Here is a 24,126-nt window from a genome sequence, read left to right as displayed (position 1 = left end):
CAAAGAACAATTTCACAAAACCTCAAAGGGGACATAAGTAAAAACATTCTTATGAGGAAAAGAAACACACCAGAAATAATTCAAGAGAAAAAACAAAACCCATGAAATAAGCAAATGTTACTAAATATTTGTTAATGAAAGAATTCTGTGATAAGTACAAACTACTCATTAATATCAGCATTCAGGCCACAACTCAGAACAGTTCTTAAGCACTGAAACTTTCCTTGTTTCTGCATGGATTGTGACTATTAGAAAAATTTAAGCTCTTACATGCATTTTCCTTTTTTTGCATTTTGCTAAAAAGGGTATCACCTTAATTATTACCTTCTTTGGATTTATACAAGAGAAAACCAAGATGAATTTCAGTAGTAGACGACGACAGAAATGTAGCTTTTTAGTAAATACTTAAGCCCAGCTGTCACGATCAAACTCTAGCTTAATCCAACCTGAGCAACCGCCAATTAGAACTTCTATTTGAAACTAGGGCCTTGGTTCTCAAGGGAAGCTACACATTTAACACCCACTAATACTGGAGCTGGCACAGAACTACCTCAGAGAATTTGGGCTGTGCTCTTCTGGTTTTACCTTACCTATGACCTCACAGTATTATCCACTTACAAAACATAACTATAAAACATGCTAAATTTCACAATACTTTTGTGATGGGAAAAGTAATTTTTTTAGGGAGTACGCAATAAAATAAAAACACTAAGATTCAAAGCATCTTGTGTTTTCTCTGCTACAGCAGACCCCTCAGAGCAACGCCTCTGTGCCTTACCACTTGCATGCTCCAAGCACAGATACCTAAATTTGTACCAGAAAAATTACATAAACCTCAAAAAGAAACTAGGCAAATGCTGTCTAAAATAACATAACAAGATGGTGAAATTGCAAGTTCCAGCTTTCAGGTGCTGGTCCCAAACTATTTCTGTCGATGACTTCTGCATTTTTTTTTCCCTTCGGGATGCTTTCAGTATCTTATACATTTGATTTATGTTTCAACTGTGTTTGAGAATCCTTTCACATTAACAATGAAGTTACAATTTCATATTTTTTACTTACACTGATAGGATCCAGAATCTTTACTGCTGCCAGACTCCCGTCTTTCTTATTGGCAACCTTATAGACTTTACCATACGTGCCTTTCCCAATAGTCTCTATAATTTCCCAGGTATCTGAGGGATCGGCTAACGACTCTAATCCAATCATACTGGAATTATACTGAAACAATCCATATAATGGCTTCCTGGAAAACAAAGCAGACACACATACAGTGGGAAGCCCTAAGTAACTCTGTACTAAAAAAAGCATCTTATGATAAAGAAATCAAATATTGTCCTAATTTGAGAAGTAATACAGATAGACTCACAAATGAAAGCCAGACAGAAAGACAAGATCACTAAATGAAGGAATGGAAACAAAACTCAGAAGACTCAGACCCAGGAACAAACCAAGGGAGAAAATAAGAAAGGGGTCTTGATAAATGCAATTCAAGACATCACCATCGCTAAATGCAAAAGCTCTTGATTTTTTGAGATAGATTAACTAGCACCTCAAACATACACTTGAACTTCTAAATTTTAAGGTTTGAGCCATTTCTTTGTCAGCATGTCTGATATCTGAAAACCTGCCTGAAGTAATTTCTAAAACATGTTGTCTTATTTACCTCTTCACCACTTCCAGCATCAGTGGCCACTACCTGCCATGAGAAATAGTCAGAAAGAAATGTGAGTCTGGTTGGGGAAACTGATAAATTCATAAGTAATGAAGCAGCAGCTCTTCAATCTAATTAAAGAAATAATTGTGCTTTTTGTTCATGATAGAGAAGAAAACAACCTGTGTGCAAATTCACGTGCAGTGCAGGTCTGTATAGCAATATTCAGGTGGAAGCATGTGCATAAACTCATTTGCATGCTTCGTTCCTTTCCAGGAGAATTTTTTTAATTCCTCTAAAACAAAAAGTTTACATGATGTTAAGGTAATTTACCATATAGTAGGCACCAAACATGGCTGTTACCAAAGTCAGGTTACAAGGAGTATAATCTTTTTTTAAATGATGACAAGCACATTTAGAGAAAAACCCTGGTTTTCCTCCTTGTTAAAATGTGTTTGCACTAAAGCTTGTGCCAAATAATATATCAAATTGTTTTGGTCTCTCGACCAAAAGAAAAGAAAGGCAGAGAAAAGAAGGAAAAAAAATGGAAGGGCTAAGAAAAAAAAACAAAAAAACCCCACATATAAAAAGCTCAAGTCAATGTCACTTATCTGTTGTGGGTCAATAATGTAAGTTACAAGGACTGTTTCTTACTACTATTCTATCCAATACAGAATGCCTCAAATAAAGAACAGTATTCTGAACACATACATTTAGCACCTCAACAGAGAAGCAGGTCAGCTGAAAGACTTCTCTGAAATCAGTGAACAGACTGTACTACATGCACTGCAGACAGCAACCACAGACATGTAGCTCTGATAAGCCAACCTTAGGAGTGACGTTTGCTTGCATGGTGGGGAGCAGTGGTGAATACAAACATAAATTGAAACAGTTGCATCTCAGGTTAAAAGAAAAAAACAAACATATTGAACATGGAGGGTTTTAATGCTTTAGGAGAAATGCTACAGAAGTGCATGTGCAAAGAAACAGAGAAGAATAGACTGCAAACAGCTTTGATGCAACCTTACAAAAAAAGAGAGAAAGAAAAAAAAAAAAACCAGCCTCAAATTGATATTTATTTCGCTGTCACTATATCAACTACACTATCACACAGATTGTCCAGAAAATGATGCATGGCACTCTTCATGCTGATGTAATATTTATTATGCTGCCTCCCTCCAAGCAGCCTTTGTGGATAAATATCTTCTTCCTTAAAACAAAACAATCTAGTGTAATTGCCTAAATAAATAGTGTAATTTACAGTACTAAAAAGGGAAAAGAACTGTATCTGCTATTATCTTTAATATTGTAAAATCTGGATTTTTTTTTAAACACAAAATGTAAACAATGAAGGAAAAAGCTGAAGTTGTAAAGTGAATTTGTGCTTTTCTTTTTTCTATTTCCTGATTTGCTAAGCTTCAGAAAATAAAATGCCCCTGTATTAACTTCTTATTTCTACAGCAAGAAGTTACATACAAATGCAGCCACTTTTACGACCACATATTCAGAACTTAACACTAAAATAACTGAAGCTGAAATTCCTTCAGGAAGAAATTTCTCCTTTCACTCCCCCATATCAGGCCTTACACATCTCTGGGCTTTGAAGTGATATGCAGAGTGGCTTCTAGCTGTGAAAAACTTAGCAATGTCCTCCCCAGAGGGAGCCTCAACCTATTAAAGACCTACGGATTACAAGTATTTCATGATTTCTGCCACCAGCTAGAGAGAACTTCTCAGTAGTTAAATATGTTCCATGCAGGCAAGCAAAATAGCCCACACCAGATGCTGAAAAATTACACTTTGCAATTAACTCTACTGGATGGAGAACATCTTACACAAAGCTATTTGAGACTGCACACACATATTATTTGAGGAATGATTACATGCTATCAACAAGGACATAGCACTCCACCAAACCCTGTTTTGCATACTTGGGGAGAGACTGAATGCAAAGCGTAAGGATAACTTGATGGAGTCTTGGAGTCCAGTCAAACTGCTCTCAGGCTGAAATAGGGGAAACTTTTTTTTTTTTAAGCACAGATAATATACTAACTGAAAATAAATCTTGTAAAAGTTGACCAACAAAGGCAAACAACAGGGTAAGACAAAAAAATTAACAGGCTTCAGCCACTGACACGTTTTCTTTCATTTAACCATGAAAAGAGATACTATCCCGAAATACAGTAAATTTTATGGGTTTCTTTGTTACAGCTGGATTTTTCTATTTTGAAAACATTTAACAGTCAGAATAAATTAAGTCAGACCAGCCATGACAGACTAATGGCAGGCAGGCAAATGGGCAAATAATGTTTATCTACATTTAAAGAAAACATTTCTCTGTCAGATCAACATTTGAATCAATGATTGCATATTATCACTCCTTTACAGTAGCCCTAAGACAAACACACTATATGTATTTTTTGCTATAAAAGATAACCTAAAATAAATATGGGTTATGGACAGTGCATGAATCACTTTTCCCTCTGTGAACCACAGCCTTCCAATTGTATTCCCTGGCTCTAAACAGCCTAAAATGAGTCATATGGAAAATCACGTGGTGCCCTAGAAGTTCTACCGTGAACTTCTATGTTCCTATGTTCACAACCTATGTTGTGAAAACAAAACAAAAAACCTAAACTGTATAAACAGTAACTACATGCAGATTATTTTCTTACGTAACAACTTCAGGAATAAAATCAGCAATTGTTCCTTACAAATTTATTATCAGAGCCACCTTTCTCAGAAATTATAGGAACAAGAGGGACTCATAAGCACAAAACCCCCCCACACAAATCCACTGCCAAAATAGCTTTACAATTACTGATCTATTTTCAAAAAGTACTGCCTAATTCAACTTCTAGACAACAATGATTTGCCTATTGCCTTCTAGCACACACCCTTTTCTAGTTCACAGTAAAATGGGACATTTGTAGAGGTTTTAAAAATAGTAAGATCCTCACTCCAGCCTGGCAGTCTGGTGCTCTCTAATAGTCTAACTGATATACAGTACTAGACAGTTTTGAATTCTAATATAGCTGGGTATGGACATAATAGCCATACCAGTCAATACTAGTGAAACAAAATTGAACATACTGTTTCTATATGAACAATTTAGCACGGGGCTGATTTTTACAGTGTTCTATTTGTCTAACACTTCATCTCCCTTGTGAAACAGCTGGCTTATACTCTTCTGGCATCCACACATACTGTAGAAGAATGTCATAATCAAAATGAAGGAATTTCACTATATTAGTAAGCTCAGTATTGCTTACTAAGAGTAATTCGGAAAGGAAAGCTGACACTATCAGCTATGGCTTTACCCAGCCATGACAGCCGCTATTCTGTTGGGTCGTAATGGTCACACCCAGACAGCTACCTAAGAAGCAATCGTTAGAGGAATTAATGAACCACCAAAAGCACAAGAAAATCAATAGTCAGAACAGCTCCCTCTGCTAGTCTCCTCCTGCTGTTTCTCACTGGCTAGATTAAAACAAAGAGGATGTCAATATCTTGAAATGAAGCATACAAAAGAATCCATCAACACACCATCCTATAACTGTTCTCAATTGGTCTCAGAAAGAGAGACTGCAGAATGTGATGTGCATAGTTCTATCCAGGATTAAAGGTCAGTGATAGGAGATGAAGGAGAAGGATAAAAGTATGTTCAAAAGCTGTTATTGATGCTATACAACTTACAAACAAAAAGAACCATACTTTAACTGATCACATTGCTTCACTAGGCCAACATAAGGGAAAAACAGGACAATCAGGAATAGAACTGCTATTATTTATAGATGAAAGGTAGATCCCTGAAAACATTCCTACTAAATTCAGGTCACAGAACAAGTCTGCGCTGAATATACAAACCATGAAACTGATTTTGTGGGTGTTCAAAATAGAGACGGAGAGGATGTAACTGCCTTTCCACACACTCCCAACTTGAACTTTTTAAACTTTTTACTAACTGTGCCTAAATGCACTCTCTTTTTCTACATAAAGTCCTTTAAATTCAGGAATATCTTTGTTACTTTCTTTCCTTCTTCTTCCTTTATATGGACCATCTAGATAATATAAGCTTTTAGACTTGTAGTATCAGTCACAGGGCCAGAATAGAATGATAACCACTGGCAATGGATTGTGTTTGGATGCTAGTTCCGAGGAAAACGTTGTGAAAGTTTGCTCTCTTGTCTTGCCTATGCTTCCAGTTCATCACAGTATGAAACACAACCCTATTCCTCGGATCAGCCGTACTAAACTGCCCACAAAACAGCTACTGACATCATGGTAGAGAAATCTAAATTTTACCTCCTTCTCTAGAAATAAAGAAAAAAAAACCAAATTGGCTTTTCAACACTTTAGTCAAATGATGAAACTTTCACATCACCACTCCTAAACCAGCTCTGAACCACAACTATTTGTAAGATTATAATCTTAACTCAAATTCTTGGATTAAATGTTTGAGTCTAAACCAGAAAACTCTTCATTAATAGCCTGGAAAATGCATTGGTAGAAAAGATGTATGTGCCTAGTCCAGACAATCCAGTTGCATGCTTTCATTTAGATTCACTGCACTGTAATCTGTTGCACTGCAAATTTTTCTAAGTAAATCTGTGGCACCCTTATATTTATGAATAAAGCATTAACCTTTGTCCAATAATGATTGGTCATGTGTGTATTGTTCTGGGTGGGCAAATACATCCTCATGATCAGACACTTTCATAAACAGATCTAGGAAGCCTTTAGGCAAAGGTACAGCACATCTTGGCTCCTGAACAGCTGCCTTGCAAATCTAATGATGCTTTTACTGGGTATGCATTTTCATTTTCTCTTTCCTGAAGGCCAGTGTCACATCAGGAGGCACTGCTGACACTCTTGCTGGGTCACAAAGAAGTTATTTTACTCCAGATTATTTAGCACCTCATCCTGCAACTCTTGATGAACTTCCATCTCCCATGGAGTCCAGTTAATACTACTGGCATCTTGGGTACTTCGTAACTACATCTCCCTCAAAAATCAGGACTTTTTTCTGCTTCCCAGAATTCATTACTAAGTTGCTTCTCTCTTACCACAGATCCATGGCTTTGTGTCATCTACTGTCTACGACAGTCACACCAATTTGCTTCACCTCAAGCCATTTTTTAGTTGAGTGGGGCTTGAAAACAGTGTAATATTAGTCTTAAACAGATCTGTATAGCATGCACAGAATGGGGCCATGCATTTTAAGTTAAATTAAACACTGCCTCAACCTATTGCGTAACCAAGAACAGAACAAGTAACCACTGGGGTTTTCTGGAGTAGGAAGGTCTTAGAGATCAGGGTGAACTCAAGCCACTCCGTCTTTTTTAATCAAAATGATTATTAGTACTTCAGAAGGTTTCTTGATGCTTTGATTCTTCTATCTAATCTTCATTGATGTCAATGGTATTATATTAATAATCAAATTTCTTTCTGTTAGAATCATTCAATCCCACTCATCTTCATAGGATTTCATAGATACAACATGCTTAATTCTGGTCTACAATAGTTGAACATTTGTACATAATTGAATATGCACAAAATCTGAAATGTAGCTAGAATGAGGAGATTTGTAAACAGTAATTCACAGAACTAAGCCACAAAGCAACACGTTTCATGAGCAGTGAAAGTAATGAATACGATAAATCTGCACCTTTTTAATTTCTTACCATCATAATAATTACCATTCTTTCTTTCCTCTGATTCCCACAAAAGACAAAGTCTGCTGTAGCTAAACTGGAATCACCAGCACATGGGTGGAACAACCAAAACAGAATGTATCAAGGACAAAGTTCAACCTGTATCCTCACAGAGGAGACAATGTTTATGGTTCATTCCTCTAGCCTGATATAAATTTTTACGAAAAATGTAGGAAATTAGAAACCTAGTAGAAATTAGTACCCTAGTCAGTTACCATGACAAAATTCATAATTATTGCATTATAAATATAACAATGAAGACCAGAAAGATCAAAAAATAGTAGGCAGAAATTATTATCCAAGACCATATCCAAATACCTGAAGCCAGTTAAGACAACTCAAACAACTTCTGATCAGTGACATTTCTATTGCAAAAATGCTATTTACATTAGCCATCTAAATAGAATTCCAACAAGCAAAATACATTAAGGCAGATACAAATCACTAACAGCAAACATATCAGCTCCACCTCAGGCTGGGAACTCAGCTCTAAAATGAAGTTTATAAACCCATGAGCCCATTCAGTTATAAACTGCAGGAGGCAAATCAAGTGACTATGAGCTAACAGTCCCCATGTGTGAAAAATCAATATCTGAGCAGGTTTTCTCTGCCTCCTTTGGCAGCAATTTAACAGGGCAAACAAAATGCATGTTTTAGTGTTAAAATGGAAGGATGAAGGGCTATAGCAGAATGATGACCCTTAGACCAAAACCAGGCACTTCACAGCAGTCTAATCAGAAAAGCCTGACATGCTTTGTATACAGATGAGGAAAAAGAAACCTAAGACACACGTAGGATAAACCTGGGAAGAAAATAACCACAAACTTACATTAGCGACCTATTTTCTGAAGCCAGCTTATCTTATATTGGATTTTTGTCCCTCTAAGGATGTTGGAATTCTTCAGGACTAAGACAGCTTCCTCACAAAGAGCGCTTGTATCGGTCAGTGCTGCGCAGAACTGTGTGTTCTGCGTAATGGTTCCCATGCCCAGTGCTAGATAGACAATGTAGTGCGTGTTAACCTAGAATGCTGTCATGAAGGGTACAGATAAACTGGTTCAGTCCTAGCAGCTCGCTTCGTTAATACTGAAGATCATTGTGACACTAATTGATCCTGAGCCTGATCTATTTATCAAGTCTTTTACATGCAGGAGCTGAAGAATTAAAGCCACTTAGTCATTCATAGACAGCGAGCAACAATTGCTTAATTTTTTGAAGGGATCTTCCTATTGTTTTGCAATATACCTTAATTGTATAATGTAATCTATCACAATTCATCACTAGAGTTCTCCAGTATTATTTTTACAGCAGTCTTATTCTAATGAGGATTTTTAATAAGAACACTCTCCTTTATCTGTAAGAAAAATAATAATAAACTGTTAACCAGGATACAAAGAACATCTCTTAATGCTGACAATGACTCCTGCTTAAGATGAAGTATTTTCATCAGTGAGCTAGTTGTTATGCATTACCAGCATGTGTGCAGTAGCCTAGCGTGACACCAATTTGCATAATTTCTCTTCTCTAACAGGCTTCAAAAATAATAATAGGCATGCAAAATAGAATCCATTAATTTTAAACTTCCTTCAGCAGCTATCTTCATACAGCAGCTATCAAAAGAACCTTTAAAGAATTAAGTTTAATAAATTATAAATGTATTATTCGGGTTATGCTATCTGGGCCTATAACAATTTAAGTTGAGTTCAGTAACAAAACCCAAGGCAAATCCACAAGCAATTGGCTTGACAATTTCCCAGTCAAAAAGACTGACAAAAAGTGGCAGGACAATGCCAATGTCCACTGCTGCTTGCAGTTAATTATTGAACTTGAAAATCAGTTAGGGATTTTGGGGTACAGCTAGGCAAGAGGAACGGACAGGTAGTGATACACATAGAAGCTGCTCAGAGCTCTTATACCTATATACGTTATGCAATAACGCCTTAATCTACAGAAAGGAACAAAAAAAACCCTGGTTTTTGCTGATCTGAAACCAAAAAAGACCTTACCATTTGTTAATATTTAAGGCAAGCAGAAAGATTGTGTGTTAGCAAACTGATGGGAAGCTAGTTTCAGGAAAAAATATGTATATGCATTCGCATATTGTGACTTGCGTAACAAACAACATTGCTATAATACTCTGATTCTTTCTGATTGTCCTGTTTTCAGCTGGGATAGAGTTAATTTCCTTCCTCGTAGCTGGTGCAGTTCTTTGCATTAGATTTAGTGTGAGAATAATGTTGATAACACACTGAGATTTTAGTTGTTACCAAGTAGTCCTTACTCTGATCAAGGACTTTTTTGTTTCTCATGTTCTGCCAGTGACCAAGTGCACAAGAAGCCAGGAGGGAGCACAGCCAGGGCACCTGACCTGAACTATCCAAAGGGATATTCCATACCACAGAACATCATGCTCAATATATAAACTGGGGGTGTTGGCTGGCAGCCACCAATTGCTGCCTTGAGACAGGCTGGGCGTTGGTCAGCAGGTGGCGAGCAATGGTTTTGTGCATTACTTGTGTTTCTGAATGTTATTTCCTTTTTTTTTCTTCCCTGTCATTACTATTATTATTTTTATTATTATATTTTACTACAATTATTAAACTGTTCTTATCTCAACTCCTTCTTCCGATTCTCCTCCTCAGCCCAACCTGGGTGCAGGGGGAGTGGGCAGTGGCTTTGTGGTACTTAGTTGCTATCTGTGGTTAAACCACCACAATGATATTCATCCCGTAAAAAGTCTGGCTTTGTAACTTCTACGAATAATTTAGACCTTGGTACACTTTACCATACATTCTGATATATGGTCATCAATAAAAAAAGATCTGCTTTGTCTTTATCACACAAGGGATTATGCTTGAAAGTCTAAAAAATTTACATATAGGCCTAATTTCCACTAATACAAAAGCACATTACCAAAGTACTCAGCTAGACCATTGAGGGAGAAAGTACAAGTGCCACATAGAAACAACAGATGCCAATATGGAGACAAGCAATAATTCTCAGAGCTTGCTCTTGCCAGGTATTTCACATTGAGAAACACTAATCAATTTCAATTCCTACTGATTCAGGGGATTTGAAGGAGAATAACACCTCCAAGAGATGTGATCTTGAAGAGGGAAGAATTTAAAAAAAAAAAAAAAAAAAAGTCCATGAACTTTCAGAATAGAATTTAAACACAGAATAAAGTAACAGACCGGCCTCTTTTCCCAGATTAACTCTTGGCTGCTGCAGATGCTCCTGAACAAAGGTAAGAGAATGCCTGAACCTAATTTGCAAAGAGAAAACATGACAGGTAAGGATGCTGTACTATGCACTGGGTACAGTAACTGAGACCTGGAATAACCAGCCTTTAGCAATTCATTAGCAGCTATTCAGTTTTCTTTTGCATATTGTACAGTCTATGGAACACCTCTGTGTGTTTCAGAACCTGAAAGAGAAAAGCATTTTGTGATTTCATTCAACAAACCAAACAAAAGAAAGAGACTAGATAATATAGTCAAATGTCAACACATGCAGCACTGAACTGAGAAATCAGTTAAGGCTATCACCATAAAAGTAAGTAAATTAGATTGTATACACAATGTAAAGCAGGGTCTATAGCACTATGTTTGCACTAAATTTTTAACAATGCATTAATCTACAGACATTTTGTTCTATCACATCATATAGCAATAGGACACGCTCTGCAAATAACCCCATTTCCTACCTGTCTACTTAAGCAGAGAGAACCTACCAAAAGAGCAACGCTTGAAGCAAAATAAAAGCATGACTGAGCAAAACAGCAACTGACATTATCTGTTCAAGAAAGTTATTTTTTAGGGTATGAGTGACGTGGTGTAAGGATTTTACTGTCTTATTTTAGGATGCTTCTTTTACTATATAGCATTATAAAGAGTTTGCATTTCAAATACAACCCTGGGAGTTAGGAGAACTCAAGAGATGCTCTTGACTGTAACTTACTTCCTGTTCTGCAGAAATCATATTTCATACATGCTTTGGGTTCTCTGTTTACAAACTGGACAAACTAGCAACTTTCAATAGTAATACCTGTATATAAAGGTATCTCCTACACAGGAATCCCAAGCTGTATACAGCAATATTCTGTTGTGGTAGCCCTCACAGAAGTCTCATCAGCTGTCCCCAGGTAACAGTGCAAAGAGAACACCACAGATTTGGCTTCTCTCGTTGGACATACGGCCTTGTGGACCAGTTCAGCTAGCCGCAGGGGTATGCTGGCAGCTCATTCTCCAGTGCCTTGAAACCCACCCTCAGAGCTCCACAACAAGGGCATTTTTAAAGATCTGTGAGGAGAAATAGACATATCCACAGACTTAACTGGGTTTTTGAAAACCCCTTTACTTTAGCTATTACAAGGAGCATAAACAAACAGTCAAAACAATAAACATCTTGCTTTAAGACTTCATGACACCTCAAACTCTTTCAGCTTCTAACTCATTATAAGCAGGAGTCCTCAATCTCTTCTTTAAGCTTGTGCCATTTACGCTGAAACACAGTTGTTGTTCTCTTTTAAGTAATTTCTCCTGATCACTGCAACAAGCACCCTTTCTGTGGAAAGAGAGGCTGATTTTCCTTTAAAATGGCTGATAAGAATCCCTTTCCTTTAATCTTTGGTCTTCCCCATTAGGTGGTTCCTCTTCAAATCCCCTATGTGAACAAAGCCTCCTGGTTTAAGTTTAAAGCTTGATAACTGGCTTGTAACAGAGTATTCAATCCTTTATTTAATGCCATTCACTCATCAAAATTTAATTTTTCCTCTTTGTTAGCTTTGGCAGGTGCAAAGTTTATTTCAACCAACAACAGACGGGGCAAATACACCCCTACTCAAAATGATGCTTGTAGTCTGATAGTATACACAGAAACTTCCCAATATTAAACAGAAATCATATATTGTATATAGATTTCTGTAACTGTCCCAACTGTGAATACACTTATATTCGCATTTCTGTAAATAGACTTCCTCACAATTCATACAATGGAAGGTTTGTTACTCAGCTTAGAATGGGAATGGTTCTAGCAAAAATATACTCGAGAGTGTTTCAGCAAAATCAATTGCCTTGGTTTTAGTTAATTTTCTTCCTAGTAGCTGGTACAGTGCTGTGTTTGGCTTTAGTCTGAGAACAATGCTGATAACAGACTGAAGTTTTAGCTGCTGCTAAGCAGTGCTTACTCTGATCAAGGACTTTTCAGTCTCTCATGGTCTGCCAGTGAGGAGGGGCACAAAAAGCCAGGAGGGAGCAGAGACAGGACACCTGACCCAGACTAATCAAAGGGGTATTCCATACCACAGCACATCATGCCCAGTGTATAAACTGGGGGAACTTACCCAAAGAGACCGATAGTTGCTCGGGTCAGGCTGGGTATTGGTCAGCAGGTGGCAAGCAACTGTACTGTGCATCACTTCTGTTCATTGGTTTGGGGTTTTTTACTTTCCCCTTTTGGTTTTATACTCTCTCCCCTTGTTATTTCCCTTATCATCAGTAGTATTAGTATTAGTAGTAATATTATGTTGTACTTTAGTTATTAAACTATTCTTATCTCAACCTGCAGGTTTTACATTCTTTTGATTTTCCTCCCCATCAGCCTGGGGAGGGTTGTAAGGGGGGGTGAGCGAGCAGCTATGTGGTGCTGAGTTACTGGCTGGGTTTAAACCACACCACCAATATCTTGTGCTGCTTTTTTGGAAATTGCCATATCTGATTTATATCCTTGTGGTATCAATTGTACAAAGGTAATTTTCTATAATTAATTATTTATTTCCTCTTGTAATCGGACATCTGAGATAGTCATAAATATTTATATGTCCAGATAATTCACTAATGAAAACTGAACTAATTCTAAAAATGGGATCTTGCCTCAGAGGCATGCCAGCCTAACAGTCTGCTCAACATTTACATTAGTGAAGGCAACCACCATATGAAAAGCAACTAACAGGAGCTGGAAGACACCTGATCTTAACAGAATGGTCTAGGAATGGGCTATGATATCAGAAGTATTTTGTGTGTAACCTAGAAATATTACCTCATTTTTCTCTATTTCTAATTTCCCAATTTGTAAAATTTACAGTAACATCCTCTACCCTTATATTCCTTTGCAATCCTTGGGCTTCTCACTAGCATTAGCACAGAGACTTCCTCTTCAGCAATGGAAATCTCTTTTCTTTTTAGACACTGAGTTAGCAGCCTGTGCAACTCCACTATCCTTTATAGCTTCTGAGAAGTGTTTTGGGCTGCTGGCTGCCTGAGAGTTGTTCAGTACCATCTATTGCAAGAGCCTATGGGCATAAATTTCTTGAAGTTAGATGGCAGTATTGATATCATCTGTCGTGGTTCAAGCCCAGCCGGCAACTTGGAACCACGCAGCCGCTCGCTCACTCCCCCACTCTTCCTTCCTCCTCCCGCTCCCGGAGGGATGGGGAGGAGAATCGGAGGAATGTAACTCCCACGGGTTGAGATAACAGCTCTCCAGTAACTAAGGTATAATACAAACCACTACTGCTACCAATAATAATGATAAGAGGAATAACAAGGGGAGAGGACACAACCGCTCACCACCCGCCCACCGATACCCAGCCCGACCCGAGCAGCGATCTGGGCCTTCCGGGTAACTCCCCCCAGTTTATAAACTGGGCATGACGTGCTGTGGTATGGAATACCCCTTTGGCCAGTTTAGGTCAGGTGTCCTGTCTCTGCTTCCTCCCGGCTTCCCCTCCTCTCTGGCAAAGCATGAGACTGAGAAAGTCCTTGGTCAGAGTAAACATTACTGAGCAACAACTAAAAACATCGGTGTTATCAGCGTTGTTCCCAGACTGAAAGTCAAAAACATAGCACTGCACCAGCTACTAAGAAGGAGAAAAAATGACTGCTATAGCTGAACCCAGGACATCATCCCTCACCCAAACCAGGTCAACATAAACAGTTAATAAAAGGATTTATTTACTACATCTGCAATAGACAACACCATTTACCAGGTTTTATAAAGTCACAAAAGAACAGAAATTAGAAGAAGTAAGTTTACATCTATCCAGACTCGGATGAGTCTTGAGGGGTCTTCTTATCTAATAAACTCACAGCTCTTTTTCAGCTCACATCCCCTCACAGAAGAGAATCCTACTTTGGCAACCATTTTTGCTTTATAATCCATTGCCATCTCTGGGACAATCTGCCTTTGTCCACCTCCTTAAAACACAAACTACTAGTCATTTATCTAAGAAGGAAGTAATCTGTTCCTCTGTCAAACTATTGCTTGCCACTTTCTGGAGAGGCTGACAGCTTCAGGCCTCATGCAAAGAGTTTCACCTGCCCCATAAGAAACTTCAGTGATTACTTACATTTGGCTCAACTTTCCACAATCTGTTAGCCCATTGTGAAGCATAACATTAGCTGGAAAATGGTCAAACCTAAGAGCCAAAGTCCCACAATACGTTAACATTTTGATTTTTATATATTTGTTATGTTGTAAGTTAACAACCATAGGTTAAGCAGACACACAAATGGGATGAAGGCATGTCTCATTTAACTGAGTTTTAATAGATGCTGTATGTGATAATAATAAGTGTTGCTGGAGTTATATCCTGGTTTAGCATGTGATCCTATTTTGGAGGGATGTTGTAACAAAGCATTTCCATGGTAAGACTACAGAACCCTTGTCTAGTTCAGTCCAGAAAAACAGGGGAAACACTTCTGTCATGAGTCTGGAAGCAGAAGTACTACTGCAAACACTAGGAAATAACGTTATAGACTATGAACACTGCTTTCCTCTCATCACTACTGAGAAAGTTCAGCCAGGCAAAGGTCACAAACTACAAAGACTGGTGGTTTCGAAACTGCAAATTCATATAACTTAGCTTCTACAGCGGAAGAAATAGAAAAAAAAAAAAGAAAAAAAGAAAAGGAAAAAAAACCCTGACAGGGACAGGTTAGAGAAAGTCATGTTCTGCAGGACTTGTTCTCTAAGTAGTAACTTTTTCAAGGACCTCAGACCTATAAGGATTTCAGAAATGTTTTACTGGCCTCCTGGGCTCCAGGAACAGAAAGGAGGAAAAATAAGGATTCGTAAACCACAGTTCATTCCGTGCCTTCAACTACTGGATACCAGTGAAAAAGGAAGAAAAATTTGCAGATGACAGTCAGATTCTGAAGCAGTTGATATATTTGCTAATTCAGAGGTAAGTACCTTTCCTGTAGAAAGGAAGTATAGTGCAATGTCACAAAAAAAGAAGCAATATGGCAGCCTATGTAAAATCCATTAGAGGTTTGGGGTTTGCTATTTGTACAAAGAAAACACTTTAAAAAATTAGCTGCCAAAAGATGATGAGACAATCATGCAAGTTGATAAGTTAAGTAAGTCCCTGATAAAAAATTTTATCATGATTACTCAAAAGGAAACTACCGCAAAATCCAGAATTAATCCTTGACAAGGCAATAAGGTTGTGTCAGCAACCGAAGTCATCCATGCCAGAATGACTCTTGAGTGGGCTGTACTCTGACATAACAAAGGCGTTCATGAATCCAAAATATTAGGAGAAAACAGACCTGCAGCAGACAGGCATGTGAGCTCTGACTCAAGCAGGATGTAAAATTGCTTATCAACTGCAAAACCCAGCAAAGTAATGCCCAGCACATGGAAAGACAAGCAACACAATGGATTACATCATTTTGTGAAAGTTTGCAATGTCAGGGCATCTGCTTCCCTTGGGAGCTGCATTTAACCTCAGGCCATCACTCTTAGTCCCTGCTCAAGCTACCCTACAGCCATGCCTCTGCCAGAACATGTACTCCATTTTCATTAAGATGCAAACCCTAATCTGAGGACTTGATCTCCTAGCCCGATCCCAAGTCTGCCTTTGTGGCTAAATACTCACCTGGCAGTCACTGAACTGTCTGCCATCCCTGGCTACCATTCCTAGGCCTGTCCCTCTCACCTGGCTGGGATTCTGCCAGGATGCCCCATGCTCAGTGAGGCCACTGCCCCTGCTGCCTCGCTGGCGCCCACAGCTCCTGGCTCAACTGCCCTCGCAGGGCAGACAGCCCTCATTGCAGAGTGCTTATTGGCACTTTACCCACACCTTTTTCCAGGCTAGCCTCCCTCAGAACATGCAAAAATTTGCACGTTTTTCAAACCAAAGAGTAGTGAGACCTACAGCTCTATAGATCCTTGAGTGCATATCAAGAGGCAAAACCATTGAGATCCAACAGCTGTAGTAACAGATGAGCCAGATACATTTTTCCCATGGTCACTATTTTTACCTGCTTAAAGGAAGACAGATGAAGATACATATGCTCCAGCATCGCCTGGTGATAACTGTCAGGGTTCATACACTTCTAAACTAAACTTTAATGCTAGATACTGTTTACACAAAAAATGTTCATTGAAATCAAACTGAGTGTGGTATGGAACTTATAAGGCAAATATTTTAAGGTAAACAAATTCTTTTTAAATTTTCCTTTTTTCTTTTTCTTTTCTTCCTTCATACAGAGTAAGCAAATATTTAAGGCCATAAGGACATATTGTTCTTGACTAATTATTGATGCAACCAATATTTAATTACACAAAATCCCACACTGTAAAGCAGAACCCTATTTCAGGACCTGCTTTTAAAGAAATCCTCTCTCCCAAAACCTGTTCTCAAACTTAATTATTTTCTTCTATTAAGAAAACAGTTCTTCCAAATTCTGGAAATCTAGTATATATTATTTAACAAAATTAGTCTTTGGCACAGATTATAAAATTATTCTGATTTGTAAGTCTCTGGAGTTCATGCAAGCTTAAGATTAAGTTTGAATAGTAACAAAATATTTTTCTGGCTGATGAAATATTCATACCCATTTGTCAACAAGACTTTAATAAGGAGGGATACAGCCTTTTCACTTCGTAAGGAACTGGCAAAGATCTTTCTTTCCTTTAATTTTGAATGTCAGAGTAAAACACCTCCCAAAACTCTCCTAATAATTTCCATCTTCTATATAACACAGCACTTAGAGCACTACTTACTTAAAAAGATGACTCCATATTTCAGGTAGACAAATACTTATAAACAATAGGTAAACAAATAAGGTTTATATGTTTGCATAATACAAACTTTACAGAAGTTTTCATCATTAAAACTTCACTCTGCTAAGTTTGCTGCATTTCCCCAGATGTACAAGACGCAGAGAAGTCAGATTAAAGACAGAAAACTATACCTTAGCCCACCTTACAGCTATTTAAATAGGACCATAATAAATTTCTCATAGTGGTAGTACAATGTTCATGACATTCCTTACAAGAAATAGCCCCAGCAGCAGCAACTTTTGCAACTTATTTTTATAGAGGTAGTGTTGTAACTTTGTGGCAGTACACAATGCACTTTTTACTGATTACACAGAAGCATAACTCTATGTAGTTTTCCCTTTAATTTTCTGACCCTTACTTAATTACTTGGTTTAGGACAAGCAGAGTATGTATCTGTAAGTGACTAAATTCAGAACAGACAGGAAAGCATGACAAAAAAAAAGAACAAGCTGAGTTCTTAGAGGAAAAGACAAAACTTGCTCTCCAACTCACTTCAAAATACAAGGACTATGTGGGTAGTGGGGGACACAGACAACACCACGCTAATGAACATGGTCTGTCTTATGAAACATCATGAGCATGGAGACAGTAAACAACTGGATGATGAAACGACAAAGGTGAAATCCACAGGAATGGTATGTTACTGTAAGAGCTTGCTACTGGGGGGCAGGGGAGGAAGTGGGACAATAAAACTGTTTCAGAAGAGAAGTATAGCATGACTTTTTACAGATCTAAAAATACAGTTTTTTGTGGTGAATTCTTCCCTCTGTGCCTCTGAGGGACTACAGTAATTAAGGCAAACACCTTCTTCAGAGCTCCACCAAGATAAATAAATAAATCATTTATTGAGCCCTTGCAGCACTGTGATGCTAATTGCTGGGTCCCTCTCCAGCTGCTTCAGCAGGTCCCACTCTACTGCCAGCTTCCTGACTTCCAAACACCTCATCCGCAGCCCTTGCGTTGCTTTACTGTGCAATTCTGCTGCTGGCTCTAGGTCCCAGAGGAATTCCAGTAGCAGTCTGGTTTAAGATTATACTACCGTTTTCCTGCCTCAAACTTGTTATCAGAGCTCTGTCATTGCTCCCTGAGAAGCCGTTTGTAGTCCTTCCTTTCCAAGTGGTTAATATTCCCTTTTTTCTCTTTCGGACAACTCATGGTAAAATGCAGATAAGGGTTGAAGAGAAACACTGCTGCCAATACCCAAATTTGTGCAATACCCAAGTTTGTGCATGCATGTGTTATCAATAGTAAGTACAGCTTAATCAGATGTCAGAGCAAGCCAATACTGCCAATCAAAAGAGAAACTCAGATTAACTATCTCCAGAGAACCCTCTGAAAACTGGAACCTACTAGGATGTGGCAGCCACCCCATGACTCCTCGTTTCAGGAATGTTTTGCCAGGAATCCAGAGGAATGACTGCAGCATGTGGAGGCAAATATGAGAAAAATCGTAATATAGCTGTACCAAGACACCTTAAGGAAATAGCGGCATTGCAGCACCCTTGTCCACAGACCCTGAAGGCTAAAACACTAGTTTCCCCACTTTGATTCTCATGAAGCTAACTGGCTTGCAAAAGATGTGCCCTGGGACATAACAGACAATTACATATGGAAAAATCACCCTAATTTATGAAGGGACAAGAGAGTGTGGATTCTTCACCACACCTGCTTACAGCTGAAAGGCCATTATCTGATTAAAGAAGTACTCCAAATTGTATTCTTAGCTGTTCCTTGTACATGTTGCATCCCCAGTCTTTCAGTCTAACACAAAGAGTGTCTGCCTTCCAGCAGAGAGTGGATGAATTTTTGTTCCAAATGCCTTTTCACAGATTAGTCAAAAGAAGGTGTCCATTTCACAGTAGCCAGTTCACTGCTATGAGGGTGTGAAACCAAGCACATTTTCTCAGCAGTGCTGTTCAACTCTGTAAAGTTTTCACCTAAGCAACCTTATGCCATCACAAATCACCATGCCACTACCTTTCATCCAGCTATTAAATCAGCTAGTTTCTCTGTATTACAATATATGCATTATTACAGTCAGTTGTGATAGTCGTTTGGCCTGGAAACTGGAAAGAGGCCAAACTACTACTAGTGAGAAGCAACTTGGCCTACTTACATCAGTCACTTAGCTGACTTCTACAGACCCTCAACATTCTGCCAGCATATAAACTGCTTCTGTTCCCTGGACCTATGAAAAGAACACCAGCAAGGGAACTCCACTAACATCACCTGCCTATTTATTATCAGCTGCTAAACTCAAGTCACTTTCTTTGACTAACACCGGTACCTCCTCTACATTTGATGACAATATATATGATTTACAATACAGCAATCACTTTAGTTTTATAATCATTTTTCACTGAGACAGTGATCTTGCCACAAAACATGAGGCATCATACCAGACACATTTATGAGCAAATTCCCTACTTTTTAGCATATTCAAAATATTTGTTACAAAAGAATGTAAAAAAAGCTGACAAATACCCTTTTCATTAAATGAATGGAGAATTTTCCCTATACACATAATTGCGAAGGACTTTTTAACCCTTTTCCAAAAGTACAAAAGATAGGTGATTTTTAAATGCTCTGTAACTTTTTGAAGATATACTCTTCTTTCCTGAACTCATTTTTAATCATAGGAAATTTTTGGAGTCATGGACCATTATTTGACATATTTATCTCATCTTATGATCTTTCCTGGCTTGCCTCTCAGAGCCATTGAATCAATGCTCTATCTGCCTCAGTTGCTCAAACTGCAGGTGACATTTACGTTAGGTTTGTTTCTGCAGAAGAAAATGTACTAGAAAAGGTAGTCTGACAGGTCTTTATATCCACTTCACAGGCTACACGCAAAGTATAAAGATCATCCATGTAACTACTGACAGAAATGATGAGAGAACAACTGAAAACAACAAGATATGCACCAAACAGGCCCTCTTCTTACAAGGGAGATGGAATTAATCATATCTATCCTTCAGCCCTCCAGTAAGTTTAAAATATAGTGTGGAAAACATACAAGGAAACACAAAAAGTGCCATCCCACTTTGCGCTTTTTACAACTCCTCCCGCTTAACACCCTCAGACTGAGTTTATTTCCCATATAACCAGGAAAACTGCTAGCAACAGCTATATTACACCCTTTCAATATCAGAAACAGGGCTTTTAATATTTTTTTTATTTCCTTTCAGAACAGGTTTTATACCCGTTCTTTAGAGCAAATGCAACCATGTAACAAATAGCTCAGTGATAGGTCCTTTGGACATGCTACCAACATGACAGGATTGTCCCATGACAGAAGTGAAGTGGATACTGATTACATAGGTGGTATCCCCACTGCCTAGCTGACATACTTAGAGATCAGAAACCTGAAGGAGAACAGCTTCCGCTCTCCCTAGACCTCCAGGTTTTGCTGGCTAATCTCAAAGTTAATATATTAAAATGTATGCATTTGCCTGACGCCTAAACCGAGGATAGAAGTAGCAGAGAACACTGAATGAGGAAACTCTCCACCTGGAAGAAATGAGTAAAATCCTGCTTGAGTAGGAAAATATTTATGAAACAAAGGATGGGATTTTTCCTTTACCAATTGTAAAGATGAGACCTGCCTTGGGATCAGCACCAATCTTCTAGTTCTATGCCTACCTGGGAAATTAAAAAGAGCAGAGACAACACTCTTTCAAACAGTTTTAAGCAGCACTTTCTGTTGTTTCAGATTTCAAAGCCAGAAAGAAATTTTTCCCTAAATATTTCTATTTTTAACTTTATTATCCACACACACATCAAAAAAAAAAACCCACCAAAAAACAAAAAAACCCAAACACCCAAACCACAAACCAACAACAAAACCCAGAGATGCCTCTACCTTCTTACACCTAAATAAGAACCCTGACTATTTCTGTGCACAGCACATCATTTCCATATGAATCTCAATTGGTATTTGTTGTCAGCCTTGGAGCTGGACTCAAGCAGTCCACTGCAGATCAAGTGCCTGCTCCCTTTGCAGGATTCCTCCCCACCACAAGATATCATAAAGCCTTTATCAAAGCATTTACAGTATGTTGCTTATTAGTGACAAAGAGTCCTCCTAAAGAATTGTTCCACAAAAAACTTCTATCTCCTGAAAGCTGTAGTTAGAAAACAACACATCTGCAACAAGGAAATGCAGAACTGCAGTTAGCAAGCTCTATTTGAGACTTGCAGACCTGGGTCCAAATGTGAGAAAGAGGAAAGGCTGGGAAGGCAGCAAAAAAGGTGCAGTTGCATACCTACAAGTTCAGTACAACCTCCATAGGAGAGCTGAAACTGTGTCAACCAAGGACAGAGAGTTGACTCAGTCCTACAGCAATCCGATACACCTGGGCCTTAGGGCAGCCTTACAAGAGTAGGTATCACTGCAACAGTCCAAGATCCTCCACTTAGTCCCAAAATGTTTATATATTTGCAAGTCACAAAGCATTTTGGAGAGGAAACCATGGCATATAGTACAGGTCACTGTGCATTCTATAGATGTATCTATCTTGCAAACACAGCTTTGTCAAGGACACAGGCATCTGCTGGCTAATAGGAGTCAAATGTTTTATGCACATGGATAACTGCGTATCTCTGCAAAAATGTGCTAATCTAACTAGATTTTGTCTTGCAAGAGAGACGATCACCTTAGCGTGACAGTGCAAACTGTCTTGTCATTAGCTTCATTATCACAATGACTTAAAAAGAACTACTCTTGCTACTATACACATAAGAACCTATGCAAGATTTTTTTTTCTTTTAAGAGTGAACATTTACGTATGTAAATCCTCAGCTGGAAACCGCGTTACCTACAGCATCAATATTCTCAGTGACCTGATTTTTCTTTTTAAAATTTTTGATAATGAAATCCCTGTGTTACATTTCACGATAGGTTGACACTGACAGGGCCATGAATCCTGATGGAAAGAGAGCTACCATTTTAATTCTTTTGCAAAGATCCTCATGAGGAAAAAGTATACCATGAGTCAATTCTTCAGACAGAAGTTATAATGCAAGTAATACAGGCTGCACTCTTCACAGCCCATTCTTTCTTATAGTATCAAGGCTGTTACAGCTTAATCATCTTCAAATACAGGAGGCACTGCCCATCATCAAAACCATCAACACTACCAACTCATAATTCAAGACTAGCAGCTTTTAAGGTATGATTTAAAGCAATCACTCATTTGAAGGAAGCTCACAGGTAAGGCCTATAGAAACTAACCACTGTATTTTCTTTCAGAGATGAGGCCAAAGAGTTCCCTGACAAATATAACTAAGAATTTTACCAGTCAGAGAGATCTGTATTTCATAAAGACATGCACCACCTAGTTCAAAAGTCTCTCTAGCAAGTAGTTTCTGCACAGCAGTATAAAGAGAAGTGGCTCAACAAGCCCACAGTCACAAGGGCAGTTCTACCCTTACGGAATGTCCGTGAATGGAATTAACGCTTCTAGTGCAACCTGAGTCAAATACAGCTGTGTTACTACACATGTATGAAGGCCACATTAAGAAGCAACAAGTGTCAGTAACCGTTATTTTTAATTACACGTCTCAGTGAGTAATTTTCTTTCACAATGTTCTTGGTGTTAGGGTGAAATCAGGAATCAGCTGTTTTTCCTAGCTTGATAACTTTAATTTCATTACTTGAGAAAGCAAAAAAGAAAAAGGTTACAAAATACAGCTGCAAGCAAAGCAACGCTTCACAGCTACTAGGTGACCATCTGTATGATAATTATGACATGTTAACAGAATGACGACTTACCTATTTTATGGGAAGGGAGTCAGAACAACACAATACATTTGTTTTTTTTCTCCAGGGTGCCATAGAATACAACGTTTGAAAGTTTTTTCTTACCTATTCCAGTTTGCTTCAGGACTTGCTTTGTTCTCAGCTGCTGCAACAACAAACACAAAAAGCAAAAGCTTGACAACCTTCAAGACATTTGAGATCTTTGGCATTTCTCCAGCTGTTTCAAAGTAACAGGCTATCCAAGCTAACAGTTGTTGACATACACAAACCCAACTGCTTGCATTATAGTTCTATTCCAAAGCTGATTAGTTACAAAAGAGAATAAAGTGAAAAATTAAAGTTTGCACTCACCTGACATAGCTCCTGTTGGCCATATGCTGGACTCAGCAAAAGGTACTGTCTCTCTGAGCAATAAACCTAGAATAGATAAAGACTGAATTATTAACAAGAACATGAGGAGGTCTCAAAGGCACATGATGAATGAAACAGAAATTCAAAACGTACAGTCTGATTTAGTTTGTAAAGGGAACTTAGAGAATTTCCTGAACTCTTTCTCAATTGATCTATTTCAAACACTAAATGGCATTGGGAAAGAAGCAGGATGATGCTTTATTGCAATGCAATAAATGATGAACACAGTCCCCTGAACTGCCTTCATACCAGTCTCTTACAAAGTAGAATTTAACTAAAATGGAAATATCTGGCTTTTATCATATGGTCATTGTATACATTCCCATTCCACCGGTCACCTCTCTTTTCCATCATTAACCACTAATATGCTTCCAACTCTGTGTTCCGTCCTCCAGCTCTTTGTACCTAAGAGCGCAGATGTGCTCTTTAAGCAGCTTATAATTGTGCTGATACAGTCTCTAAGTTCATACAGTATTTCAGGTTTAAAATTGGGTCATCCAATTAACTTTGAATAT

The 24,126-nt window shown here is 38.3% G+C and overlaps 1 protein-coding gene across 1 annotated transcript in view; it reads right to left on the bottom strand.

Moving 5' to 3' along the window:
• MYO3B (myosin IIIB) overlaps positions 1–23,617 on the bottom strand; it is a gene marked incomplete at its 5' end in the record, with an annotated part of 135,221 nt that extends 111,604 nt beyond the window's left edge. Inside the window, 3 exons of the mRNA XM_010010810.1 lie at positions 1,063–1,298; positions 23,306–23,345; positions 23,552–23,617. Of these exons, the coding sequence (XP_010009112.1) occupies positions 1,063–1,298; positions 23,306–23,345; positions 23,552–23,617 (342 nt within the window). The remainder of the gene's footprint in view (positions 1–1,062; positions 1,299–23,305; positions 23,346–23,551) is intronic.
• Positions 23,618–24,126: the final 509 nt, after the last annotated feature.

Source organism: Nestor notabilis, unplaced genomic scaffold (genome assembly GCF_000696875.1).
Source record: "Nestor notabilis isolate BGI_N333 unplaced genomic scaffold, ASM69687v1 scaffold4390, whole genome shotgun sequence".
NCBI lineage: Eukaryota > Metazoa > Chordata > Aves > Psittaciformes > Psittacidae > Nestor > Nestor notabilis.
The sequence above is the reverse complement of the archived record's forward strand: the minus strand, read 5'-3'. Positions and strand labels throughout refer to the sequence as shown.